This window comes from Meriones unguiculatus, chromosome 16 (genome assembly GCF_030254825.1).
Source record: "Meriones unguiculatus strain TT.TT164.6M chromosome 16, Bangor_MerUng_6.1, whole genome shotgun sequence".
NCBI classification, from domain to species: domain Eukaryota; kingdom Metazoa; phylum Chordata; class Mammalia; order Rodentia; family Muridae; genus Meriones; species Meriones unguiculatus.
Window position 1 is genome coordinate 16657922 of NC_083363.1, and position 22010 is coordinate 16679931.

A 22010-nucleotide genomic window follows, 5' to 3' on the forward strand; every position below is an offset into this window, starting at 1 on the left:
GGGGCTGGAGGAGAGTACAAATCACCCATCTTGGATACAAAACCCAGGGAAGGAGCGAAAATACTCAGCGATCCAGATAAGTAATATTAAAGAAAAAATTGAAAAAGGCATCCACATTTTAAACGAAGGCAAAATTAGTAGCAGGGCCATAGTGAGCCTGAGGCGGGAGAGGAAAAAAAAAAACATAAAGGAAGCTAATGATGCCTCTGTCTTTAAAATTATTTACATTTTTATTTTTAGCCCAAGATACTCATTCATTTGTCTTATCCTGACCTCAGCCAACCTTCTCCTGATGTATCTGCAGTACAAGAGGCTGTTTGCCACTCTGAAGTTGTCCAGAATGTTCCTGGAGCGAACTCAAGAAACTCTTTAACATATGTACTTACTCTCTCTCTCTTTTTTTTTTCTTTTTTCTTTTTAACTTTTCTGCTGTTACTGGCCATAAGCTAGGGCAAAGACACAGACACTGGGCCACCAGAGTCTTGAATATTTTAAAGGGCCTCCACGAGGCACTGGAAACTCAGTGTGTCCACGCAGTATCTGATTTCATGGACTTTTAACACGAAACCCAAACCATCTTATCTAAACAGACACACAGAAACCACAGCTCTGATTAATGTTATCATTTAAAACACGCACTGTACTCCTCACAGGAGCGAACAGGGCCTGAGAGAATTCTGTAGAGGGATGTGGCGTGCCATAAATGAGTCCCAACTAAACTGTAAATGTGCACAGAAATCCTGGCACTGAGGGAAATGACAGTGGTCTGAATTGTTCAGTTAACTGTTCTGGAGGAAAAAAAACAATCCCCCTCCTCCCCAGTTACCCAGAATTCCCATCCCTTGAGGGCTCAGTGGCTGAAGTGCTTGCCATCAAGGTCGGGAGGATGGATGCCTGGATCTGGTGTGAATGCCACATGGGTGTAGTGGCTTGACTGTAATCCCAGCACCCAGAAAGCCGAGACCCAGGATCTCTAGAGTAAACTGGCCAGCCACATTCGCTGTATTGGTGAGTTCTGGATTTGAGTGAGAGACCTTGCCTCGAAGAACAAGGTGAAGACGATTGAAGAACTATTGCCAACACTACCCTCAGGTCTCCGGATGTAAATGCAACATCCGGATGGTTTGCAAACACATGCGCATGCACACATGTTTATGCACAACACACACACATGTTTTTAAAGTGAAAAGGTTCATGATCGCCTGCTGAGGGATGCATGCAAAGAGCTGGGTTATGTGCTGAGGGTTAAGGAAATTGCTAGAAGCCCTGGAACATCACAGCTGGGGAGATGGGAGCATGCTGTGTTTTCACTGTCCACATGGTGAGACATCTGAGACCAGGAGCAAGTGTCAAGTAAGTCTGCCTCTTAGCCTCACTGTTAGCTACGAGTGGGGCGGTGTGGTAGGATGTGGGCTTTGCAGTTCGCCAGACCAGGAAACAAAGTGAAGCGAAGCTCTGTCTCAGCTGCCTGACCTCGGCCCTTCCTGTAGATGCTTCCTCAACTGCTTACTTCACAGGGTCACCACGAAAACAAGGCAGGATGAGGGTATGGAAGGCAACGGGCAGGAGAGCAGACCATGGTGTAGTTCTTGCCAACACTTTTGGCACCACCAAATTTTGGGGTGTCTGACCTGAGCCCAGGGCAGATTGGTCAAGGAAACAGTAATGTCTAAGTTATTTATGTGAGCTGGGCTCGGAGGAGAGGGATTGAGGGGTTCAGCGTGTCCTCCCCTAAAGGACATCCCACTTGCCAGTCCTTTCAGGTGCCCGGTATCAAAGTGTGACCTGTCATTCTTAAAGATGAGTGATGGTATCCCTTTAAGAGGCTCTCACGTTCCAAGAAAAGAACAGCTGATGACAATCACCATTACTATGTACAGTTTTGTTCTTGACATTTGAAAAGATCCAGAGAAGAGCTTTAAAAGTTCATCCTAAAGTGGATGGTGCTTGGGAGGCAGGAGGAAGACCCCTGTCAGCTCTTGTTCTGGGATGGGTGACTTGTCTTCCTGAGGGCAAAGGATCCAGAAGCTAAACTATGGACAACAATTCCAGTCTTAAGCCTTCACACAAATACTGGAGAACAAACAGAAACTTTGCTCTCCAACATGGGGTCTTCTTCCCCGCCTCCACCCCTGCATCCTGTAAGCAAGACTGAGACTGATCTCCACCCCACCCTCCACCCCCACTCAGGACCGGGAATTAGGGCGGTTTCTCGCCCGTGGCGCAGAGACGACCTTTTCCTGGGTTTCCTGAGGGGATGGGAGACGCGATGTTGGTAGGGCTCCTGCCATGTTGTCTGGGATCTAATCTACGAAGACCTTTGATACACTGGAGCTAGTTTTCTAGTTGGCAAAGTGGGGGTGGGTGGGAATAGGGTTAAATAGTAAGCCACGGAGAGAGCAACGGCATTCTGCATACAGTCAAACCATGATAGAAAGTTTTCGGATTCAAGTTGGCCAACTGCCTGCCACTGATTTCCTACCGGACCTGCTGGATTGCTCTAGAAACCAGACCCTGCCTTGCGGGGAGTACTGGAGGGTTAGTGTGTGAGCTTCCTTTGTGCCGAGAGAGAACGGGGAGAAAGCCAGCACTGAGGTCTGAGGTGTCTCTTTCACTGTCACCCCTAGAACTCATTGGCACGGGAGACAACTTCCTGAACAGAACACCAACAGCACAGGCTCTAAGAGCAATAATCAATAAATGGGACCTCATGAAGCTGAAAAGCTTCTGTAAATCAAAAGACACTGTTGTCATAACAAAATGACAGCCTACTGACAGGGAAAGGATCTTCACCAACCCTATATCTGACAGAGGCCTGATATCCAGAATATATAAAGAATTAAAGAAGTTAAAAAGCAGTAAATCAAGTAATCCAATTAAAAAATGGGGTACGGAGCTAAACAGAGAATTCTCTGTAGAGAAATATAAAATGGCAGAGAAACACTTAAAGAAATGCTCAACGTCCTTAGCCATCAAGAGAGATCCAGGAATCCAATTAATTATTTTAACAAGGTTGCAAATGCCTTGGCATATATCCTGAGTGCCTTGAAGTTTGTGTCGGTTGCTTATCCCACTGAACTGTGGCTTCCACCAAGTAAAGTAAAGAGATAAGTGAAACAAAAACAACAAACACCAATGACAACAATACCCACAGCAAACAGGTTTGGGGGCTGGGGCATGGCTCAGAGCTTAAGAACAGTTCCCATTCTGGGTTTGGTTCTTGGCTCTCACAGTCTCTAACTCCAATTCCCCGGGATCCAACATCCGCTTCTGACCTCCGGAGGCTGCTACACAGATGTGGTGCACATACATACATTCAGGCTTACACACACACACACACACACACACACACACACACACACACACACAGACACACACACACACACAGATGCACCAAAACCAGGTTTCTACACCAAAGTGATTAGCTGAAACTGCAATTGTGCTTCTCCTTCCACAAATGGTATACAGCTAAAAAGGGAAGTTACTATGAAGTTAAACGACTCTCATAGCAATGAAAAGATCAGGCTGACACTCTCCACAAAATAAAAGAAACTCCTCTTTCCAAGATTTCCCACAAAGTGTAGCTTTCTGGGCACTGGATCAATATCCCATCACATATCAAGCCTTTCCGGAATGATGCCTGTAGCTGAGATGAGATGGGGTAGTTCCCTTGGTTCTAGTCTCTCCTGTGGTGAGGGACTAGATCTGTGGCAGTGGGCCTGGAGGCTGTGGACATGGGAATGGACAGAGGAAGTACAAGGTAAAACCAGACAGGCAGCAGGGAGGCCCCTCAGAGGAACTAAGGTTCCCAGAAGCCAGTGTACACTTCCTGTTTCCATCTCAGTGGGAGTGGGGTGCTGATGACAGAACCTCAGGACAAGGGCGCAGAGGAAGGTACCCAGAGCCCATGGAGTCCCAGGAAAGAGCAGCTTGCTTTGTTGGGACTGAGGGGACACGCAACCTAGTGCTGTCTAGGGGGAGGGGACAGGACAAGGCCCACTGTACATTCGTGAGGTCATGGGGCTGTCAACTTCTCCTACCACACAGCTTGTGGGTAGTAGTCTCAAACAAAAACGTGTGTCTGCGGGCCGCAGAAGCAGCCTGGCTAGTAGTCTGCCCGGGATACCTCACTGAGCTCACCCTGTGCCTGTTCTTGCAAGGCACCTTCTCAGGAGTGAGAGTCCTGCATACCAACTGCACCTGTCCTCTGTCCTTCAAAGACTCTTCAAACATTCCCAACCAACGTTTCTTTAAAATTGTAGTCATAAACCTGCATGTTTGGTAAGCGCGAGCAGGTTTCTTTATTATTATTATTATTATTTTATGTGTAGAACAATGTGAGGCAAAAGAAAAAAACAAAACAAAACAACCCTCAAGCTAGCCATCAAAAACATTACTGGGAGAAGAAAAACAAAATAAAACCAAGAACCCCAAACTCAAAGCAACCCAAACCCAAACAACAACATCAAAACCCCTAGGACACTCAGGAAAGCGAGTCTTGCCGGCTACTAGGTTGAAACGTTTTGCTAAAGAGGGATCATTAAAAATCATGAATTTTGGTGGTGAACGCAGAGACGCAAGACTGCTCGAAGTGCTGAGGAAGAGTCATGAGACGGCTCAGCCAAAAATTAAAAAAAAAAAAAAAAGACCTTTACACCACCCACTCTGAGGTTCATGGGTCATTTCAGAAGGGGGGGGGGCAGAAAGAATGTAATAGAGGCCCCGGGCTCTAGGTGATTTGATTCATCTAGTGAAAAACTCTCCCTGCCTCTAAGCCTGAAGACCTGAGTTCAATCTCCAGGACCCATATAGTGTGAGAAAAGAGACCCGACACTCCCTGAACCTCCACAAGCATGTGGTGACTCTCAGCTGCCTGCGTACACAGAGCTGGGTTTGCACTGCAGGAGGATGTGGAGGGGGTGGTGCTCCGGGAGCTTCGCCCCTCACTGCTGACCCACGTGGTAAGCTAGATGGTCCTGGCTAAATCTAGTGGGTCACAAAACAAACCAACAAGACAGGAACCTGGGAAAGAGAGTGGTAAGAAGCAGGGAGGCTGAGGACAGCAAGAGGTGTGCGCGGGGGTTGTGGATAATCCCAATGCCTCCTGTGCTACATAGGTACAATTGCCAAAGAAGAACCTTAAGGAGAATTTATGTTTGCTCCCGCACCCTTCTTTCTTTGTCTCCCTGAACAAACTGGTCTGAATTGCAGACTCCCTGCTCCTCCCCTTCATTATGTGAACTTCCCAGGAGGAAGGCAAATGATCAAGTTACCCCTTTATTTCACGCACACCACTCAGACTAGCAGGCCTGCAGTTCCAGTATTCAGGAACATTCAAGGCCAGCATGAACTACGGAGTGTGATTCTGTCCCAAGAAAGAAATGACAGGTGGGGTGGAGGGGATAGTCGGGGGAAGGGGAGGGGTGTGGTGTAAATGCCTCAGTTGAGGGGGAATGTGGCCAAGTCCCATGACCAGAGTTTCATGCCTGCGACCCACGTATCGGGAAGGGAAAACCAAGACTAGCAAATTGTCCCCCGAACTCCACACACTGTTGTGTGCACACACACACACACACACACACCAAAATCAATTAATTAATTAACACAGTGTCATTTAGAAAGGAAACAAGAGAAATTTAAAGAACATTTAGGCTATCACTGCTGTCTCCTGTTCTGATTCAAATCGAAGGAGGCAGGCCACCTTATACATTCCACACAGAACTGACTTGGCTCCTGCCCCCAGACGGAAAGAGAGGGGCACACTCATGGGTGTGGCTTGTTAGAGGCCGTCCAGGGCTGGAGAATGGGGAACCTTCCAGAAGGTTTATCTTTAGCCCTGGGAGGGCATCTATGGTCTGGTCCTCTGAGGTGTCAGGAAAGGACTACTAAACAGTGCCTGCTCCTGTCAACATCCCATGATGCAGGTTACTTTACAGTAAAGGAGGGATGGAGATCACCCTCCGTGGTCCAGGTAGTCGTAAGAGTTCTCAGGGAGAAGATACAGAGGGATGGTGACGAGAAGACGTTGCTGGGGCCATTGGAAGGCATTTTGACTTTGATCCTATCCATGTAAGTGTCCTTCTAGAGGATGGATATAAGTATTCCCAACGGGCACCCCTTAGGCCTTCCACCACATAGCAGGACACAAGACACAAGCCAACTCCCTTTACGGGGCGTTTCCTTTTCTCTTTGAATGGAAGGAAAAACAGAAACAAAAAACAGATGTGAACGTTTCCATTCATTTTAGAATCATGCCTCAAGAAGACCTTCTCAGATGGCTTTCTTTCTTTTATGAGGGACCTTCAGATCAAAATAAGACATATTCTTCAGGTAGCACATTCTAAAAGAAATCCAGTATCATGGAGGAAGGCAGAAGTTAAAGGGACTCTGAACTAGAGGGCCAGATGGATACTTCTCTAGAGAACTTCTCAGGTTGGCTAGCTTGGAGTTTCAAAACTGGACTTTGCGAGTCATGAGGAGGACCCTTTTATTCCTTTCCTAGGCACAGCCCAGAGCTCAGCACACTGCAAGGCTGCATGATTGGGCTGTGGTGGATTTTCTAACCCACTCTGGACAGGGAAAGGAGACCGGATGCAACCGCCAATGCTCCTGGCCTTGTTTTACCTGCCGTATGCGAAACGCCTGTCTTTGTGGTGGTCTCCAAAAGTGTCCCAAAGCCTGAGGGAAATGCTCACTTCATCAACCACATCCCTGGACCGTTCCAGGACCTGCAGGGGCAGAAAAGAAGAATGTGAGAGAGGAGGCCTGGAAAGGAGGGAGGATGGGATATACCCCCATACTCCCAAGGGGCAGCCCTCAGGCCCTTTCACCATGTAGCAGGACAAAAAGACACAAGACAACTCCTAAATCACCTACTCCATCACGTGACACAGACTTCCTTTGTTTATCATGGCCACACCTTCAAGTTTGTCCCCCTCTCCTCTTTTTTTCTGTTACCAAACAGGTCACATCTGTTTTAGATGTGTGATATAGCTACCTGCCTCATTTATTTTTAATCAGACTGATAAACAGAGATGGGAACAGAGATGGGTTAAGCATTATTTTAAAATTTTCTTCCTTCCTTTTTTTCTCTCCTTCTTTTCTTTCTCCCTTTCTTCTTAGCATTTTCTTCATTCTAGCTCATGCTGGCTTTAAATTTCTCCATCCTCCTGCCTTGGCTTCTTGAGTTCATGGATTAGAGGCCTGGGTCACTGTGCCAGGCAAATTACTATTTGGTTCAGCTTTCGGGTTGTCATTGAGGCAGGGTATCAGGTAGCTCAGGCTGGCCTGGGACTCTCTCTGTAGATGAGGATAAACCGGAGGCAACTTACCTCCTGGCAGACACGGTACTGGTCAATGGCCCACACGGTGGGCACATGGGTGGCCAGCAGCTGGTACTGGGTCAGTGTGGTGTTGCATGCCCGGGCACAGATCAGGCGCGTCTTCCCCACAGCGTTGTCACCTACAACCACGCACTTGATGGTTTCAACGTTGGGTCTTTCGTAGTCCATGTCAGTGTCCATTTATAAAGCTCTGGAAGAAGATGGTGGGTGCCACATTAGAGAAGCCAAGTATTTCCACGGCAACTTACACTGGCAATTTACAGAGGTCTGCCTTTGTCCAGCCACATCCTTGGAGGTGCCTGAGCACAGGCAAGAAGTTTGGAAGTGAAACTCAAGCTTTCTTTTTATATCTCACGCTAGAACAAAAACACCACACTGTTATTTTGACCCCGAACAGTTTATTCTGGTGAACGTGTTATTTTCTCCTTGGTTTTCTCTAAACATACCCTGCCTACTGCGGACCCATCCAGGCACACAGTCCTGGCTCCCGAACCACCCCTGTTGACTAGCTAATGAGCCTGGTCACCTATAAAGTTGAGAGTGGACACATGGCACTGGGCTGCCCAAGAAATACTATATTTCACCTTGCTACAATCTTTCAGCTACCCAGTGTCTGGCATTGAGAAGTCACATGCAAGTTCATAATGGTGACTTAGATGAAAACCAAAACATAGGCTGAAAAACTGCCCAAGGACGTGGGGGAACAGGAGGGCTCTGGATTGAATTATGACGTGCTAATGAAATTAACTCACACCCATTCCCTATTTATAGTGACCGTACTGACACGGCAAGTTATCTCAAGGGAGCTCACCAAAGCTAGTTACAGAAAAGCATTTCCTTCCCTTCAGCGCTTTCATCAGGGAATTTGGAGCACAGGGTGTAGGCAGACATCAACAGGAAGACAGAGCACCTTCCTGAAATACTGGGGGAGGTTAAGAGGCAGCTGCAGACCCAGTGCAATGGCTTACCCTCCAAACCCCAGCTTTTGGAGGGCTAAGGCAGGCAGAGTGTAAGGTCAAAGCTAGCCTGGGCCATGTACCATCACCACATCTTAACAAAACACACGCGCAAATCAAAAGAGCAGGCTCTCAAGGGAAAGAAGAGAAGCCACTGTTAACACACATATTTTCTGGAACCAGGCCCTCCCCATGGCAGAGCAGTCATCTTACTGTGGGCAGGAGGCTGTTAGATTGCCATGTGTCATAACTGACCCTTGGTGAAACATTTAAAGGAAAGAGCCTTATGCCCTACACCTAGCCTCGTGCAGAACTGAACTCAAGTGGCTTGGGGACAGTCGTCCTTTGGATGACAAAGACGGAGGTGGAGAGTGTCCACCGACGCAGAGACTGTCTTGCCACAGCTGGGTCATGCCCGAGAGTGAAGTACAACTGAAGTGCTGTGTGTCATCCATCCGCAGCAATGTTGCCCCAGGCAGCTGTGAAACCCGAGGCCGGAGAACGGCTTTTCAGGGAGGATTTGAGGGGGGCAGACGTGTGGTTTGGGTCAGGCTTTGACCTGGAGGCTGAAAACAGACAGCAGTTCCTCACCTGGCTGATGCTATACTTATTTATTTATTTATTTATTTATTTATTTATTTATTTATTTATTTTGAACGTCTTGAGTACAAAGACAAAAGTCCAGCCCTGATGATCAGCCAGGTGCGGCGGCTCCTTCAACTGATGTCTTTAACATTTCTGTCTTACAAGTCTATGGTATTTGTATTCCTCTGTTTAACGGAAAACAATGTGGCAGAAGCATGGACGAGGAGGTGATTCTTCGCTGCCACGTAGGTGCCCTCACCTGTGTCTAGAGACCAAGATAAATAGCTAAATGTACCCACTGGCTGGGATAAATGCACGATCAAGAATTATGTGACTCAGTCACCTAAAAGCCTGAGATGGAGTGAGTTTGAATCCTAAGCTACTCATCTTCCATCTCTTAGCACTACGCCGGACTTACTTCAAGGGGGTCATTTTTTTTTTTTTTTCAATCTGTTGGAAGGCCATCTAGCAAAATCTGTCTCCTACAGTCACACACACACAGAGTTGAGTAGACTGATATTTAAGTTCTGGGTGGAGTCTCCGTGACTCCATGATAGGGAAGATGGGTTCATTTGGAGGACATCAAAGGTAGAGAGCTGGCATCACAGGGCAACTCACACACAGGATGGGTTTTTGTAAGCTCTAACTCAAGGGTAACTCACTGCAGGTTGAAGAACTCACACACAAGACGAGGAGTAGCTGACCTGACCCAAGGAATTGAAAGGAATCAAGACGATAGAGCTTACTTGGCCACATCCTGGTGACGTTGCCAAGGGGACGGGCCCAAGCCAGTAGACTGGCTTCGTATGGGGCCCCCTAACTTTGAAACCGAGGTTCACTGCCTTGAATGTCCTAAGTGTAGAAAAATCTCAGTCTTCGCTGGGGGATTTGTTTTGAGAGACAGACAACTTGGAAGAATCTTGAACTTAAGGACAAGTGAGATAAGAAACTGAAAGTTCTCGTCAGCTAGCAAACTAGCCCCGATAGCTGACTCTGAAGGGGAGCCCCAAGTCTTGTGGACTGTTAATATGCTGGTGAAATAAATAGCCGTGCTGCTTTTAAATATGTCTTTGAGGTGGTCAGAAACCCATTATGTTTCATATTCAGGCTCTTACTGAAAAAAAAAAAAAAAACCTTGTCAATTTTAGGTTGACATATTTATATAATTCTAAAAGAAAAAAACAAACAAACAAACAAAAAAAAAACAACCCTGATGTCAAAGGTAAAAATAACACCCATTCTTTGGAGCTCTAATCCCAGCGATATATTTAGGATCAAAGCCTACTGATTCACAAGAACAGGAGGCGATAATGGATGAGGAAGAGTAATTGGCAGCTGGGATTCAGTGCTCCCAGCCCCAGTCTGGCAGCAGGGGCGGGGTTTGCGCTACTGAACTCCCTGAGTAGTCCACTCAGAGCAAACATTTTTTTTTTTCTCTATGTGTACGACAAGCCAGAAAGTATTGTAAGGACTCAAAACTACATCCAGAGAGGCAAAGTCATGCTGCCGCGGTGTCCCACCAAATCAGCTGCTCGAAAGCCACGCACAGGCACTCAAACCCGGAAGTAATTGCAAAAACAAGCAGTTTTACCCTTCTTGTAACCGGCTTCAGTAAGGCCATCTGGGCTATCACTGTCTGCTCTCTGATTTTTATTTACTTACAGGGGGAGTGATAAATAGTATCCACTTATCAGAGTTAGTACATTTCCCCAGCGTAAATCCTGCTCATTTGTGTGAGCACTCTTATGACTTTTCAGATAAACATCTGAGGAGACAAGAGAGGCGGAAACGGTAGCTGTAAACCCTGGTGACCCATTATTGCTTTTCCTACTTGAACAAACTTGGAGGGCACGGTATCAAAGCAGAGGCTGAGACACAGAGCCAAACTTTGGGCAGAGTGCTGGGGAATCTTATGAAAGAAGGGGGAGATAGAAAGACCTGGAGGGGACAGGAGCTTCACAAGGAGAGAAAAAAAATTGGGGACACAGGGATCTTTTCTGAGACTGATACTCCAACCAAGGATCATTCATGGAGATAACCTAGAACCCCTGCACAGATGTAGCCCATGGCAGCTCAGTCTCCAAGTGGGTTCACTAGTAATGGGAACAGGGATTGTCTCTGACATGAACTCGGTGGCCTGCTCTTTGATCACCTCCCCCTGAGGGGGGTGCAGCCTTACCAGACCACAGAGGAAGACAACGCAGCCACTCCTGAGGACACCTGATAGGCTAGGGTCAGATGGAAGGGGAGGAGGACCTCCCCTGTCAGTGGACTGGGGGAGGGGCATGGGAGGAGAAGAGGGAGGGAGGACAGGATTAGGAGGGGACGAGGGAGGGGGCTACAGTTGGGATACAAAGTGAATAAACTGTAATTAATAAAAAAATAAAAACAAAACAAAACAAAACAAAAACATGCCTGGAAGCATCTACCCGCCCTCCATGGATTAGAAGTGGTGAATTTATTTTACAGCTGGCAGGTAAGCAGGCTGATGTGGTGGCTGGTGACTGAAGAAACAGAGGAAGAGGCTCTGGGTCACGAGATGGACCTCCATGAGGTCCTCATGGTCTCCAGAGCCACGTCCTTGGTGTGGCCATCCCAGACTTCCCTTACTGAGACTGTCAAGATCTGGACCACAGGCCATTCATTCCTCTCCGTGAGCTACCGTCTCTGCTTTCTAGCCACAGGACTGCGGCTTCCACGCGCCAGCTCTGCAGCTTCCCCACTTCAGAATCGATGGTCCTCATCCCATTCCCATTCCCACCGCTCATTCCTTTGGCTGAGTTTTGGGTATTGCTGTCACCAGGAATCCAATCTCAGATGCCGGGGTCCCCGTCCCCCGTCCTGTCTCCGCCCCCCCGGCTCAGTGTGACCCTACTGTCTTCACAGAACGAGGCGGTCAGCTCCCAGCAGCAGCAGCAGCAGCGGCGGCCACCCCTTTCGCTTCCTCTTGAACTTGGGCTAGCCTTGTTCAGACACTGAGTGATTTAGTCTCCCAGCGGCTTCCTTGAGTTCTAAGCACTGTTTGGGACCCGACGAGGCACCTTTACAGGTCTCATCCCTTCTTCTACCTTTCCACCACTTCTTGCTTGACTGTAAAATTCTGTTTTATTTTATTTATAATTTTGTAAAAATTAATTTTACGTAAAATTGTATTCCTCAACACTGCTTTCAGAGGTTACCGCTAGAAGGCTTCCCAACTTCTCTGCTTTCCGTGGGCCAGTTTGTTCCGTTCCCTGACTAACAGATGCTTAGAGCAGAAGCTTCTAAGGTTTTGTTTCTACTTAGCTAGAGCTTATACCTCCCAAACGCCCACCTCATTTACTCAGTAACATTATGCATCTCTGGAGTTTCGCTGTGTGCTAATGTGCAATACACTTCTTCAATAAGCCGTCCTTAACGGTGTCCTCTGGTCCAAATTCTCCGAATTGACTGTTATACAAACACACGCACACGCACACTCACATACACACTCTAAAGGTCAGCTACTGGCAAAACAACAACCACGTCGGAATGTGACCTTAGCTCCTCTGGCGTCTTCCGCTTCCTGCCAACTCTAGGTCCTTGAGATAGTGGTTTTTAGAATGCCTGGTCTCTCCCTATGAAATAGACTCCCAAGAAAGCACAGCTCCATGGCTTTAGAGTCTAGGACCCATAATTCCATGTGGAGGGGAAACCCCAGGGCGCGGGCGTTTGCTCCCAGCACGGGTACCTCAGCGTGTGGTTACACAGGGAAGTCAGATGAGGCCAAAAGACTCCTCAACCATTAAGAAATTCAGATTTCAGGGGGTGCGGGGTGGGGGTGGGGTTATCATTTGTCAAAGACGTTTCCCTGTGGGTTCCTTAATTAATTTGGAGCAGCCACCGTTGGGGGGTGCTGCCTCTCCCATGGTCACTTCCTCTGTCTCTCTTGAATTTGTTATTCTGGTCAAGGCTCTGGGAGCAGGTCGCTTAGAAGTAGCAGGGCGAGCTGCGGGCCCCAGGTACAGGTGGCTTCCCGAGAGACACAAAGCATCCATAACAGAAGAAATTGTTTAGGTTGGCGATTGGTGAAAATACCAGCCAAACAAAGATTCTGGTATTTGAGGAGCCTGTTCTAAAGAAAAATCGAGAATTTTCTATTATTGACAGGCACAAAAGGGCAAGGCCGGAAATTGCGCAATCGTGGCTGCAGACTCCCTGGCTTCCATTCCGAAGAGGGTGGCAGGCTGAGCTCCTAATTGCCAATCTAGGCCAGCAGGGGCTGTGCTGGAGAGCGTGTGTGGTTCCAGTCCGGACTGGAAGGCCTAGTCAAGGCTGCTCAGGCTCCATCTCCAGGGATAAAAGCCATCCAAGTCGGCAGAACTGAAATTTCCATCTACAACATTTTTAAGTTCGATTGCGTGTTTGGATGAGAAGAAAACTAAATAACGAGACGTTGCATAGAGGCCCGGGGTGCCCGGGAATCCAGGGTCGTTGCTTGGAAGTGAGGTGGTGCTTTTTCCCACATCTGCTCATGGCCCTTCCGTGAGTCCCGTGATAAGAGCAAGGCCATGGATTCTTCTCTTTTTTAAAACTCAAGGCCAGTATGGGAGAAGAGCCAGGAATGGAGATAAACTTTCTCTTCTATCTCAGCTACACTTAAGCTGCCATCACTGAAGGAAAAGGAAAAGGCTTTCAAAGACTGAAGAGGTGCTGGGACAGTGAGATGGCGGAGCCACCGAGCCTGATGGCCCGAGCTTAGTTTTAAGGGGAGAACAGACTCTTAAAAGTTGTCCTTTGACTTTAACACTTCATCCATGCCATGTATATGTGTAAGTCATAACACACACACATTAAATGTTATTAAAAAAAAAAAAACCTTACAAGATATATAAAAATGCTTAATCTTGGCAGCGTGCCCCTGTAAATTCTACCTTTTAGGAAGCTGAGGCAGGAGAATCTCAGCCTCTCACAGCATTTGGAGTAACTCCAAACTCCAGACTGTGGGATAAAGGGGTGACCTGACCAATGCTCACCCATCCCATTGTCTTCTCCTGGCTCTGCCTACTGGAGAGCTCCTGACTTTCTGCCTTGTGCCTCGGAGCCTTTCAACTCCAGGCTGCAAGAAAATGGAGGCTCTTCATAGAGGCCTGTTCTGCAGGCCTATACTCAAGTCTCTCTCTTGCTCTCTCTCTCGTAGCCTTTCACAGTCTTCCAAGAACTCAGCATATCAGTATGCATTTGACTCTGAAGTCCAGGATAGCAATCTTGACCCTTGACCCAGTCACTCTTGTACACCCAGCAGCCTGCATAGATCTCTGTGGTTAGTTTCTCTAAGGCCCAGAAACAGAAAACAGTTTCAGTAGATGGGTGAGGATGAGCCACGGTGTAAGCAGAGCCATCCAAGGGAGTGTTAATTGGCCTGCTTGTAAGAGAAAGTAGGCCAGAGCGTCTAGAACAAAGCACATAGCCTTCCTGGGGTGGTTAGATGTAGTCTGGAATTTCATGCTTCAAGCTGGGGGAGGGTCTGTGTGTAGCCTAGGCTGATCTCAAAGCTGAGAAAGTAATGTGATTGAGGAAGACAACTGATGTCAACTTTTGGGCTCCACACATGTATATACACACACATGTACTTACACTACATCACACACACACACACACACACACACACACACACACACACTGATCTAAATCTATAACAAGTGAGGAGAGAGTTAACAAAGGTGCTTGCTGAATTGTCTTGGGCATTTTTCTTCCTTCCTTCCCTCCTTCCTCGCTCCCTGCCCTCCTCCTTTCTTTGAAGGCATGCTTCACTGTGTAGCTGTGTCTGGCCTGGAACTCACGGCAATCCCCCTGCCTCTGCACCTACCTCCGGCCACTGGAATTTAAGGCATTCACCACCATAGCTGGCAGGAGCATTTTTCTAAAGCCAAGCCTTTATTTCCTTTATAAACTGGGGACAGCCCCTTCAAGAGGTTGTTTTAATGTAGGTTACCCTTGAATCACTCAGGCCTGGCATCAAGAGAACACTTGGGGAGCCTGATCTCAGTGGCTGGTATAGGTGTGTTTCTGCCATTATAGAGGAAAGCAAACACTCAAGCGAACGTAGCAGGGTAATGGCACATAGTAGGGCCGTGATGGGAAGCACAGCTGAGCGCTTTATCAAGCACACAAGGAGGGGCCTCCTTTTTCCCTTGCATGGAACCCCATATCAGTGTCACGGCCCGCCACAACAGGCAAGGGATTCTAGAGAGAAGTGCTCTAGGTAATGTGCGAGTCTCACAGGAAAAACGAAAATATTCTCCTCAGGGTGCTCATGCCTATGGTCCCCCTTCTTACTGGCAGCCACCGGAACCTCTCTCTGCCCACCAGGTCCTCAGTCCTTCCTTGGGACATCCTTCCTTCCTTCCTGCTTGATTCCTGACCTTCCCCATCTGTTGTATAAGATCCAATGCCAAGACTGGACCTTCCTTGAGTTCCAGTGTTGTGAGTGGCACCATTCATATGTCACTACTTAAAATGTGGTAGTGTAGAAATTATGTCCCCGTTATCTTGGAAAACAATATCAACTTCTTCCACTGCAACAATAGCACAGAAGATAGTCTGGAAGGAAACGATGAGCAGGCAGGAGCAGACACTGCTGAATGAAGCATCTATCATTCCCTATCATTTCTTTCCGTGTGCACATGTGTGTTTGTAGGTCAAAGGTTGACGTCTGCTGTCTTTTGTGATTGTTCTCTTTTATGGAGGCAGGTTCTTCTGATGAACTTGGAGTTCACCAGTTTGGCTAGGCCAGCTTGCTCCTGGGGATCCCTGTCAACTGCTGGGGTCAAAGGTGGGCCATCAGGCCTGCCTGGCTTTTAATGCATGTGCTGAGTACACTAACTTCTGTCCTCACATTTGTGTGGCCAGCACCTTTATGTGCCAAGCCGTCTCCCAGGCCCCATTCTGGCCATTTTTCTACTTTTTTTTTTTTTTCACATTTTCTACAATGTATTTATATAACCTTGAAAAAAAAAAACTGGGACCAAATTCACATGCTGTAAATCTTATTCATTTAAAATGCATAATTTATTAGTTTTTTTTAATGTCTCCAAATCTAGACAGTGACACTCATCATCCCCCCCAAAAATCTTAGCATCATGTCAGTTTGTCTCAACTGGCATCTCCCCCGGCCTTGGCCCTTGGCCACCACTAATCTTCCTGTTGGTAAATTTGCCTGTTCCTGACATTTCTCCTTAATGGAGTCTTGCAGTCTGGACTCTCTATCTTTCCTCTTCTCCTCAGCAAATGTTTCAAGTTAATTCATGTTATAGCTGGCAGTAGGACTTCATACTTCATTCCTCTACGACAGGAGAGTACGTTTTCATTTGGTTGTTTTTGAAATAGGGTCTTGTTGTGTAGCCTTGGCTGTCCTGGAACTCACTGTGTAGACCAAGATGGCCTTGAACTTCCAGATACCTGCCTGCCTCTGCCTCCACCGTGCTGGGATTAAAGCGGAGGGCCCACGTGTTCAGAATGTGTTACTGTTATAAAGGAGAGTATTTCAGGTTTTAAAAATACAAGGACTATTCGAGTGTAACCATGTACTGCTAATTATACTGAGTGTGCCTACATAAACCAGCCATACAATTATTGTTATTACTGTTATTAGAAGTGTGTGTATGTTTGTGTGTATGTGTGTGTGTGTTTGTTTTATATGTGTGTGGTGTGTTTTGTGTGTGTATATGTATATGTGTGTGGCATAGGCCAGAGAAGAATTTGTTTGTATTGCTCTGTGACTCTCTCCCTTATTTCCTTTTGACAGGCTCTCACTGAAACTGGAGATAAGCTGCCCAGCAAGCCCAGAGACTCCTCCTGTTTCTGTAAAGGTATCACTGGAGTTACAGGCACAAGGGACCATGTTTAGCTTCACAATGGTCCTGGGTGTGAACTCAGGTGTATGGATAGCCAACACTCTTTCCCACTGAGCCATTGCTCCAGCATGTAAAAGTTGTTGTTGTTATTATTATTATTTTATTTTTATTTTATGGGTGTCTTGCCTGTGTGTGTCTGGTCTTTGGGGGGCTAGAACAGGTTGTCAGATCCCATGGAACTAGAGTTACAGATAGTTTTGAGCTGCCATGTGAGTGCTAGGAATCGAACCCAGGTCCTCTGCAAGAGCATGAGTGGCAAGTGCTCCTAACCTCTGAGCCATCTCTCTAGACCCCTAAAAAATTATTTTTGAAGATGCTTAAGTTGCTTTGGAAAACCATGTTTGTAAACTGCAGCTAGACTTTTTTCCTCTGACACGGGCTTTCAGATGAAACAAACAAACAAACAAAACACCAGAAATCAAAATGATATCATGCTGAATACCAGACACAGAAAGTGAACTAAATAAAAAGGCAGCCGGGGCCACTCAGAGCAAACACATACACTTCTATTTCTGGCAGAGGAGGAAAAAAATAATTCTTGGCTTTGAACATTTGAGCATGCAAAGAAAATATTTATGCTAACAGAAATGAGCAAATTGAAGAAATTAGACAGCAAACATATTCTGCAGAGATCAATCACAGTTACACTGTTTTAAGCATGGGTCAGCGGCGCCGTGCGACTGACCTGAACTTGACCTCCCTGAAGAGGAAAGTAACTGAATTTCCTGGTTGACGTGCTGGGCACATGTCTGTGTTTCTGAAGTCACAGGTATATAGATACTGACACACGGATTTCACAACACTATTACTGCTACGGGGAGGAGGTGGCTTCCGTGAATTTCCAGATCCATGGGTGACAGTGTCATAACTGAAGTCATCATTAGTCAGCTTAGATGAGGGGACAGGCTGGTGAAGAGTCAGGCTCTGTCGAGGAAGGGCTCCACTCGGGCATGGGATTTGGCACTTTGACCCCAACGAAGGTGTGTCAGAATGGCAGGCACGAGCAGATATTGATGGTGTTCTTGTTTTTTTTTTTTTTTTTACAAACATTCTTATGTGAGTGGTATTTGTGTGTGTGCGCACACATGCAGAGGCCGGAGGGCAGTGTTTTCCTCAGCTACTTCCCACTTTCTATTTTGAGGCAGGGTCTCTCACTGAACTTGTTGTTTAAAGATCAGTGAGTTTTAGGAATCTGTCTGTCCACTCCACCCCCATCCCAATACTGAGATTGCAGGATCTCTATCCCAATAGTGAAGTTGTATCACTGCACCTTTGTGGTGTGTGTGTGTGTGTGTGTGTGTATGTGTGTGTGTATCCTGGAGATATGAACTCAGGTCTTCATGCTTGCATGCCAAGTATTTTAGAACAAATTTATAGCTCCTCCAAAACTTGCCTTTTTTTTTTATTTGTTTGTTTGCTTATTTATTTTTGAGACAGGGTTTCTCTGTGTAGCCTTGGCTGTCCTGGACTCATTCTGTAGACCAGGATGGCCTCAAACTCACAGAGATCCACCTGCCTCTGCCTCCCTGAGTGTTGGGATTTAAGGCCTGTACCACTATGCCCATCCTCTTCCTTCCTTCCTTCCTTCCTTCCTTCCTTCCTTCCTTCCTTCCTTCCTTCCTTCCTTCCTTTCTTGGAAAGGTATCATATAACCTATGTTAGTCTGTTACTGATAATGCAGCTGAGGATGACCTTAAGCTTTTGAATCTCCTGCCTTCACTTCCACTCCTGCCTGTCATTCTGGCTCTTGATTTATCTAGCTGCAAGTTCTGTGGCTGTGCTGTCTAAAAAGATATAGGATGTGTCCTATGACTCATACTTGTATCTTCTTTTATACAGATACCTTCCAGACCTATGGCATGGCCGAGCTGAGACCCTGTCTCAAAACAAAACAAAACAGACACAAAATGCTGATAATTGGTAAATCCATAGAGGCCACTAAGTGCTTGCCAGTGTTTGGAGGGAATGAGCTATGGTGTGGCTGAGCTTTGGCAAAGAGCGGGCTGGGAACACTTTGTTGAGAGTTGATAATGGCGATGTTGATCAGTTCTTTAAAGAGCCATCAGGGCTGCTAATGCTCCTCCGAGAAAGGGAGAATTCAAACATGAAGCGATGAGTAACAGCAGTACGAAGGTAAGGACAAGGGGTTGACAATGCTTCGCAGTCCGTTCGCTGAAGACATTTTCCAGTGCTGTCAGAGGGTGAGCTCTGCAGCACAAACATTCGCTGAAGATTCCGTACAGACCAACAACTACAGTCAAACCCTGAGGAGACTGTGCTATGCCAGTTAGAGTTAGGATGTGCTCAGATCCAAACAGATGAAAAAAAAAATTGCCTTCCTTTCCCCTGCTTTCTTCCTTAGAGCTCCCCTCTTCTCTCCAAAGTTTTCCCCAAGTGATACCCTAAAGGCAGGGTCACCTGCTGACCAACTGACAGGCAACATTTTCTGCAGACCAAGTCACGTTAGGGCAGTGCGCTCGGTGGACTTCCAGTCAAGGGAGTTCACTGTTGATTTTTGTTTGATACACACTGGGAAACCATTTCCCTGAGCCGAACCTCTCTCTGGGAGCCTTACTGATCAGCTGCCAAACTTAGCCTTTGGTTCCATTGCCACAAAGTCTGCCGTGCTCTCCCTACTTACTAATGGGAAGACAGATACCGTGACCCTTTAGAATAGATACAGATGTCCAGATGAAAGGGGCAGCTGGGAACCCGGCATGGGAAAGAGTCAGGAGGACAATCTATGATCAACAGAAGCCATGGCCTCAGGACTTAGGGAAGTAAACGCGCATTCACATGAGGAAACTAATGGCCTTGGTTGTGCCATATGAGAAGGAGAGGAGGGTGGCTGGACAGAAGTCAGGAAAGAAATCTGATGCCCGGTAGAGTCAGTGCGGGGGGAGGGGAGATTTGTTTTGATTAGACTATTTCTCTAGCCAGGGGTGCTGCACGCCTTTAAGCCCAGGCAGAGGCAGGTAAATCACTGTGGGTTCAAGGCCAGCCTGGTCTACAAAGAGAGTTCCAGAACAGCCAAGGCAGAGAAACAGGCAGAGAAACCAAACCAAACCAAACACACACACACAGAATAATGTGTTATTCTGTACCAGGATGTTCCTGGCATCTCAGTTCTTAAGAACCAGCCTTTGGAAGCAACCCATCACATGCAGAATGAATAAGTCAATAATAAATTGAGACCTTTCTGTACAGTGGAATACTTACACCGCTACGAGTGGATGAAGTCTTGCTACGTTTGCTATGGATGGATCTCATACACACGACACTGAGAGAAAGCAGCCAGACACTATAAAGCCTATGGGGTAGGCAGGAAAGACGCTTCAGCTAGCAGAGCAAGGACCCGAGTTCAGAACCCTAGCACCCACATAACAGTTGCGTATGGGGACACATATCTGTAACCCCAGCGCTAGGCAGGAGACAGAGGCAGGCAGATCCCTGTCCTCCTTGGCCAGCCCCTTTGGCTCTTTGGTGGCCAGCCTACCTGAATCAATGAGCTCCAGGCACAGTGAGAGACCCTCTTAAAAAAAATAAGGTGGAGTGCAATTAAAAAAAGACGCCCAGTTTTTACTGCAGGCCTCTGCATACACCTGCACACACGGGAAGGCACATTTGTATTCATTTGTGAGCACAGCTGTTTAAACGCAAACATACAACACACACACACACACACACACACACATGCACACATGTACATTGCATGTGATAGGATTTCATTTATGAAAAGTCCAATCATGCAGACAGAGCCCATCAATGCATGTAATATAAGGATAAATCCTATCAAAGTGCCCTATGCCAGCATCTGAAATGGCACCACAAGCCCATCACTGTGCAAAACCAGTACAGACCTATACAAAAAAGAAGCCATGTATTGTAAACGTGGCGTGACCAGATGGGCTGTGGTTAGGCTGTACTTCTGTGCTGGCTGTGGGTGTGCGCTCAGCTTCTGAACATTTGGTATCAACGCCATTTTCTTTCCATAAGGGCAAACTCAATACAAACATTTTCAGCTCCGATTCCCGAGACCCAATGTAGACCCAAGACTAAAACCTAAAACCGTGGGGACAGAGTCCCTCAGGGTATCCTAATCAAGGTAGGGCCACCATTGAGAAGAACAAAGCACGGAGCTCTCTCTGTTCTGGGGCCGGCCTCCGCTAGTTCACAAGAGCCAGCTGCAAAATTTGACAACTCCGTTAAAACCGTGTCAGTGTTAAAACGACAGCAACAAGTTATAGAAACTTACAATTAAATAAACCATACCAGGTCCTCAAAAGCCACCATTCGCTAATTATTTTTTTATCAGAATCCAGGCTGGGCTGGAGGGCTGGCTCAGTAGTGAGGAATGCTGGCTGCTCCTGCCATGGACCCACCTTGGATTCCTAGCACCCACACGGCAGCTCACAACCACCTGTAGCTCCAGCTCCAAGGTATCTGATGCCTTCTTCTGGCATTTGTGGGCCCTGGACACCCACATGGTGCGCAGACATGCATGCAGGAAATACGTCCACATAATAAAAAAATAGAACACAGTAATTATAAATACACGCACAGAACCGTTACCACAACCTGATGTGTGGGGTGGAAGTGTGGCAGGAGTGTATGCTGTGTGCCATACCTAAAGTGTTGGTCACCTCAGAAGTATTCATACCGCAGACACTCGACACCACAACAAATTGGGGCTCAATCTGTTGTTTTGTAGAATGACGTAAGAAGTGTGCTGTGTGTGGGGCCTGAGAGATGGCCTAGCGGTGGAGAGTACTGGCTGCTCTCCCAGAGGTCCTGAGTTCAATTCCCAGTAACCACACAGTAGCTCACAGCCATCTGTAATGGTACCTGATGCCCTCGTCTGTCATGCAGGCATACATGCAAATAAAGCACACATATACAGAAATAAATACATGGTAAGAAATAATAAAGTCTTTTTTTTTAAAAAAGTGTTTCATTGTTACATTGTGAAGAGCTCTTCTGGGGAAGTGTCTTTGCAGAGTTTAAACACTTCTACCCATTTGGGCATAGGCTGGTTTTGTGTGTCAACTTGACACAACCTGTAGTCATCAGAGAGGAAGGAGCCTCAGTTGAGGAAAGGCCTCCATGTGATCAATGGGGCAGGGCCCAGCCCATGGTGGATAGTGCTATCCCTGGGCTGGTGGTCCTGGGTTCTGTAAGAAAGCAGGCTGAGCAAGCCAGCAAGCAGCACCCCTCCATGGCCTCTCCATCAGCTCCTGCTTCCAGGTTCCAGC

General features: G+C 47.0%; 1 protein-coding gene across 7 annotated transcripts in view; it reads right to left on the bottom strand.

Moving 5' to 3' along the window:
• Rhobtb1 (Rho related BTB domain containing 1) overlaps positions 1–22010 on the bottom strand; it is a 109120-nt gene that overhangs the window by 32181 nt on the left and 54929 nt on the right. For 6 of the 7 annotated variants that reach the window (XM_021648543.2, XM_021648545.2, XM_021648547.2 and 3 more), the window contains 2 exons: positions 7332–7533; positions 6625–6728 (listed from right to left, as the gene is read on the bottom strand). In XM_021648543.2, coding sequence (XP_021504218.1) covers positions 6625–6728; positions 7332–7523 — 296 coding nt within the window. In that variant the 5' untranslated portion in view covers positions 7524–7533. Of the gene's footprint in view, positions 1–6624; positions 6729–7331; positions 7534–22010 lie in introns of those variants that run through there. The other variant, XM_060369411.1, reaches the window with a different exon arrangement.